This window comes from Egretta garzetta, unplaced genomic scaffold (genome assembly GCF_000687185.1).
Source record: "Egretta garzetta isolate BGI_Z169 unplaced genomic scaffold, ASM68718v1 scaffold17, whole genome shotgun sequence".
In the NCBI taxonomy this organism is placed as follows: Eukaryota; Metazoa; Chordata; class Aves; order Pelecaniformes; family Ardeidae; genus Egretta; species Egretta garzetta.
In genome coordinates, this window is record NW_009260136.1 from 171246 (window position 1) to 177630 (window position 6385).

The 6385-nt window shown below is 58.1% G+C and overlaps 2 protein-coding genes across 3 annotated transcripts in view; both read right to left on the reverse strand.

Moving 5' to 3' along the window:
• The window catches only part of LOC104128791 (heme-binding protein 1-like), a 6368-nt gene extending 4813 nt beyond the window's left edge, over positions 1–1555 (reverse strand). The window contains exons 1-2 of the mRNA XM_035897070.1: positions 1550–1555; positions 1062–1186 (exon numbers count right to left, since the gene is read on the reverse strand). Coding sequence (XP_035752963.1) covers positions 1062–1186; positions 1550–1555 — 131 coding nt within the window. The remainder of the gene's footprint in view (positions 1–1061; positions 1187–1549) is intronic.
• The window catches only part of KLC4 (kinesin light chain 4), an 18815-nt gene continuing 13622 nt past the window's right edge, over positions 1193–6385 (reverse strand). For both annotated transcript variants that reach the window (XM_035897057.1, XM_035897056.1), the window contains exon 14: positions 1193–5772. In XM_035897057.1, the coding sequence (XP_035752950.1) occupies positions 5767–5772 (6 nt within the window). In that variant the 3' untranslated portion in view covers positions 1193–5766. The remainder of the gene's footprint in view (positions 5773–6385) is intronic.

Below are 6385 nucleotides of genomic sequence, written 5' to 3' on the forward strand. Positions count from 1 at the left end.
CGTAGGAGGCTGCCCCGCTCCTGCCGGACTGGCGTTTCTACCTGGCGAGCGTGTGCGGCTGGTGCCGAGCGTGCTGCCACCAAAGCTGCCGGCCCTGGGTGCGCAGCAGAGGAGCATGCGTGCAGGCTGCGATTTCCCAAAACTAGCCAGGGCCTCCTGGGGCCGCAGGCTGGACGGGCAGACAGTGTGACGAGAGCCGGTGACAGGGAAAAGAGAGCAGTTGAGGTGGGGAGGGTGCCGGGAGCTGCCCCGCGCAGCGCGCAGCTGCGGTGCGCCAGCAGAAGGGGGGCCAGACGCTGGGGGCACCTGCAGGCAGGGCAGTGGGAGGAGAGCAGGGAGCTGTGGGAGGGCAGGGCCATGCTGCTGGCGCTGAGGCCTCTGCTCTCTGCACGCAGGCCTTGGGTGCCCTGGAAAAGACATTGCCCGTGGGGACCAGTACCTGCAATCCACACCCGCCCCCCCGATCTGCCAGCCCACCTCCTCCACCCCTTGCTTTGGCAAGCCAGGACTCCCCCAGTGCCATGATCAGCCATGTTAGGAGCCGCCTCTGCCCCCCCTGCTCCCATTCTGCGGCTGGAGGGTTTGCTGAGCAGGCAGGGAGGTCGTTACTTAGAGGCAACAGCTTCAGTTTTGGAGCTATGATCTCAGAACAGGGGCTGCGCAGCAGGGGCAGGGGCCCAGGCCGCCCCTTGGGAAGGCAGAATAGCTCCAGCCCCACACAGCAGCAGAGTACATCTGCAAGGATCTGCATCTCTGGTGGGGTCTTGGGCACTGCCCACTGTCCCCATCATCACCTTGTGTCGCTGGCCACAGCCCCCATAGCCAGCTTTGGCCACACAGTCCCCAACCCTAGCGCCCATTCCTGCACCAGCCCCGCCACCCGCCCAGTGCTTACCTCAAATGAAGCATCGCTAGACTTGTGCAGGTAATTTAATGATGCAGCTCGTTTCATGCTACAAGAAAGCAGAGGAGAGCGGGTGTGATGTTGTTGTGCCTGGCCAGACCCCAACCCCCAAAGGTGACAGGGCCCCCACCTGTCCTGCACCCAGCCTGGCCCCTACCTGGTGTTCCTGGGCTCCAGGGGACCATTGCCCTGCAGTTTCTTGACCAACATCTCACTGCTCCTCCGTATCACATCCCGGATTTTCCCCAGAGAGCTGCTGCGCTGGAGGGTGCCACTGCCATCCTGGACACAGAGACACAAGCCGGGGCAACGGCTGAGTGGCACTGATCAGGCTCTGGCATGCTGCAGACAAGTGGCCAGGAACTGGGCTTGGCTCCAAACACCCTCTTGCCTGCTTGCACTGAGGAGTTAGCCCTGGCCCAGAGCAGGCTTACTGCTCGCTACATGGCTACCCCTCACCCTGTTTCTCCACGGGATATGACGACCATGGAGTCAGGGTTCCCCACCACCACGGCCTAGCTCATCCAGACTGATCCTCCCTCCTGCCTGGTGCAAGCTCAACGCCCAGCCAGGCTGCTGACCTGCACCAGGCCAGCAGCACAAATGGCACTGGCATCCCCACAGCCCTGCTCAAACGTGGTGTACCTCCATCACTCGCAACAGCTCAGGCAGCAGCTACCAAGGAGGTCCCAGTGGAAGCATCAAGCCCTCATGGGAGCCCCAGGCTTGGGGGTACTTTTATCAGGCCAGGACGTGCTGCTAGGACGCTAATTTCAGCTCTTCCTTTGCTGCTGGCTGGAGACTATCCTCCCTCTCCCCTTGCCCTTCCTCACCATGCCATTGCTATTCCTCCTCTCCATCCAGCACTTGTCCTGATGCACATTCTGGTCCTGCATGCCAGGCCTACAGGCTCACTCATGTCAGACAAGACCAGTCCACATGCACACATGGCCTTGGTCCACCTCAAACACTCCCAAGATGATCAGCTTTGAGCCTGCTGAGCAATTCAGGCAGCTCTATCTGGGATGCATTCAGTTGGCTGCACCAACACTGTCTTGCCAAGCAGGCACCACTCTCCTCAGCCTGCAACTTTAGCTGCACCGAGCCCTGCTAGCTGCCCCAGGGTTTCTTTGCAGGGGTTTCTTTATGGCTGCCTGCTTTTTCCAAAGACCAAAACCAGCCCTAAATCTTGTTCCCCAGCCCATTTCTTCCCACACACCCACAAAAGTCCCCATTACTCAGAAAGGCACTCTCAGCCCTTGACAGGCTCTAGCCCATCTCCTGTGTTTAGTTCCACACGTGTGCAAGGCACCAGCTGCCAGTATGACACCACCTCATGCCACTGTGCCATCATGACACCAAGCTCTTCCCCTGTGGCCAGGCATGCTCATTACACAAGGTTATGGCACCACTGCTGATGAGTTACTTTTGCTCTTGTTGGCCTGGTAACAGCAGTCCCCCCTGCTCCTGATCCCAATGGCCCCTGGCACATCAGGGCAGAAGAAACGGAGATAAGGCGACCGCAAAAGCCCTTTGCTCCTTACAAGCATGTGTGGGAACCCCTTCGTACCACTCCACCACTCCAAATGATCAAAATGCCCTCTGGCCCAGGCTGGCAGCAGCAATTGCCCCAGGACTGTCCATACAGCCCTGCAGGTAAGCAGGGTCCCTGCCTTTGGCCAGTCACCCCTTTGTGCTGACCCCTATGGGTTGTGGCCCTGGAGAAGATTTTTCCAACACTTCCCGGCTCCGATTACACAAAGCTGATCTAGCCCTAGACCACTCTCCAACAGCTGATGAACAGGACCTTTCCTACCAGCAAACCTTTCTCCTGGTATTCATCCCATCCCTTCTTGGATAAGCCAAGTGCATTAAACCTCTTAACTTTCTCATCAGGATGAAGGGTTTGCAGACTGGGAAACCACATGCTGTTGCTGCAAGGGACCCACACACCAGGAATGCAGAGAGCACTGAAAGTATTAGCAAGGTAAGCAATTCAACTCCTGCACCAGGCATCCTGGGCAGGTTTTGGAGGAGCTGGCCATCAGTATGCAGCACTAGCAAAGATGGGGGTGGGGGTGTGTTTTGCTTCCCCATCAGACTTGCACTGGGGTCACCACTCTCCCTGCAGGGTACTGCCGTGACAGGCACTGTTTGTTCCTTTTGCCAGGGCACACAAGCCAGGGATGGAGAAGGGAACACAGCTGGGGCAGGGGAGCAGGACCATGGTACAAGGACAGCAGGATCCAGCCAGGAAGTATGCTTTGGTGTCAGGGCTGGAGGATGGAGCCACATTTCCCCAGCTGCAGTGATGCAGACTGACTGCAGACCAATGACAGAACCAAATGCTGCTGCATGCTGAGTTAAAAATAGCTTCCCTTCTCTCCCCACTCCCTTTTCTGCAAGGTTATTTTTAACCCATAACATTTACGGGGCTTGGTTTGCCACAGAGCCCCCACCCCATTGCACCCACCAGGATGAGAGCACTCAAAAGAAAAAGCAGCAGCTCCACCACTGAGCTGCTCTCCACTGCATGCTCCCACCCTGCCTGCTGCATGGAGACAGAGGACTTTGGCAGGATTTGGCAGCACATGGAGCTCAGCACTGGGGGACACAATAGGGTATTTCTCTGGCTAATGGAAACAGCTGTTGGGGAAGGCCCAGGTTCAGATGGCCTGGGGCAGGCCTGCCACACATGGCTACAGAGCTGAGGTTAGCAGCAACCCCAGTTTGGAGGTTAGGAAGAGGCACAGTGGAGTTGGGTCCCTCATCTCCAATGCTCAGCCCAGGAGAGGTGCCCTGGGGGCAGCACATCCCCCTGTATGCACACAGACACCAAGCACCCACACACCTGCTCCGGCAGCATTTGCACCCACCACCCCAGGGCTGACCGACGCTGGGCTACAGAGTGTGGAAAGAAGCACAGGGCAGCAGTTTGGGTCTGTCTACCTTTAATCAGAGGTACGGTTGTTACAGCACCAGGACATGGCAAAGCACAGGGGCAGGTGGCACTGAGGCCTGAATGCACCCTGCACTGGGGACTCACCACTCTCAAGGAGCATGGAGCAGCGCTGGGAGAGAGCAGCAGGGAAAGCGCAGCCCTAGAGCACTCAGCCCTGGGCTCCACACCCCATGGTCCTGAGGTGACCTCCTTTCAGCAAGCACAAGCTCCCAGGGGAGCAGCACGCATGTGCCCCAAGGCCTCTGCACCACCATGGGAAAGCCAGGCCCAGACAGACACAAGCACATTTAGTATCACAACCTGCCAGATGACTAGCATGAAAGAAACTATCTAGCTAAATAAATAAAGGAGGGGTGTGACCCTGCGCTGGCCTCTGGGCTCTGTCCTGCTGGCTGCAGCCTCCCCCAGCTTTCTTCCCAGGTAGGAGGGCCATCAGTTAAGATGGTTCACTTCCTATTGGAGGTGGGATGGGGGTATGCATCCAAGGGTGTGAGGCTCAAGGCAGTGGTGGTCTGGCCCTGGGAAACATCCCCTTTCCCAGTAGGGACTGACAGCACCAGATCCTGTACAGGCCTGGAGTCCCATCAGAGGCACTGAGCCACCCCCACACCCACCCAGCCATCAGCACTGTCTTCCTAGCAAGTAAGAGTTACAGATTGCCCACCCACTTGGCTAGGGACAGACAGTGAGTCACAGCCCCAGGAACCAGGCCTGGCAAGCCAGGTCCTGTATTCAAGAATTTACCTCCTCCATGAGCAACCTGGCCCTTTCTCGTCCTGTGGAAACCTCCCCTCCAGTCATGCCATCTGCCCCCACATGCTCAGGGCACCCCAAAAGCCCCAGCTCTTCCTTTCCTCACATCCTTCTTCGCACCTCCTTTTTCTCCCAACCACTTTGCTCCAAACCAGCCCATTCTCCATCTCAGCCACTCCTAATAGCCTGGGGCCTGGCCCCTTGCAGAGAAGTTACGCCTTCCTCCTACCCTTTCTCTGCCTTCAAAGAACAGCAAACAGCTTCACCCCTGCCTCTCCCAGCAGCCACATCTGGGGACCTTGGAACAGCAGGGAGCCAATTCACCCCTTAACGCCATCAGGTGTGGAAATCTGCTACAGCATCAGGTCAGGAGGTTGCAACCAAACATGCTTGTCCTGGCAGTTCCCAGTTTCATGCATGGCCCTTGGCTGTCACCCCCTCACCTCATCTTGGATGTACAGTAGCTATGGGCTGCTCTACATTCCTGTGCCCCTGCAGAGGGACCCACATGCTGCCCCTGGGTTGCAGAGCTCAGCAGGGAGGAGGATAGCAAGACAGGAACTGCCCTGTGCTGCAGGGAGAGCCCAGCTCACTGGTGGCCAGCGCAGGTTTGCTACAGGGCACTAACATCAGCTAAGCCTACAGGGAAGAAAGCAACAGAGCACACGACAGCCCTGCCTAGGCCAGGCCTCTCTGTTCCAAAACAGCCCCCCCATCTTCATGCCTCCATCCTGGCCTCAGCAGAGATGGAGGGAATAAGCTAGGAGGGTTGAGGATGTCTAACGATGGTGGAGTCGGCACGCCTGGAGTGAAGACAATCCCCCGCAGGCCTGGTCCCCAGTGATGTGCAAGGGCAGACTGGGGGCAGGGGCACACAAGGGGACAGTGGCCCATCACCCTGGCCTGGGGGAGCAGGCAGCTCCTCGCAGATTCTTCCTGCTCTTGCTGACCACGGGACTGGAGCTGGGCCATGTGGCCAGGCACTCCTCCGCAGGCGTCGCGGTGCCCTCGCGCGCCGGGAGGGTTGGGGGACTGGCGTGGAGTTCTCGCCGAGGAAGGAGGGATGGTGTGGAGGAAAAGTCGGAAGATACAACACAAACATCCAGGTGATTGCGGTGGAGGGGAAAGAGGGAGTCTCGGAAGGCATTTAAGCCTAGTGCACAGAGAGGAGAAAGACACAATTTACAAGGCTGTGAGGTTGTAGGTTGCCCAGGGAGCAGGTGGGACATGGCCCAGGCTGCATGCAGAGACAACAGGCCACATCTGGGCAGGGAGGGAATCTTGTGAGGCTGAAACAGCAGGCTCACATCTTTGCCAGCATGCTCTTGAAGGCTGGTGGGAACAGCTAGCTCAGGGAGGAACAGCCTGGGCCTCCTGCTCTGAGGAGGGCTCCCTGCTCCTGGGCATGGAGTGCCTGCCAAGACCTCAGTACCACTGAGCTGGTGCCTGCTCTCATGGCCCAGACCCTGGCTTTCCCAGCCCAAATATCTGGGCAGCCAGTAGCTGGTCCAGGCCCTGGGAATTTTCCAGAGCTGCCCCTGGCAGCAGGGCACAGAGGTTGCTGGCACCCTGGGGGCTCCCATGGGCCTGCCTACAGCAGCTGACAGCTAAGGGATGGCAGTAGAGACTGCCTTGAGGCAGCATGTCCAAGGCCTCTAGACCAGCACAGGGAACAACTGGCCATGACAGACAGGAGCAGCAGGAGTTGCCTCAGCTTTTTTTTTTTTTTTTTTTTTTTTTTGGGGCTGTGGTGACGCGTCAAGCTC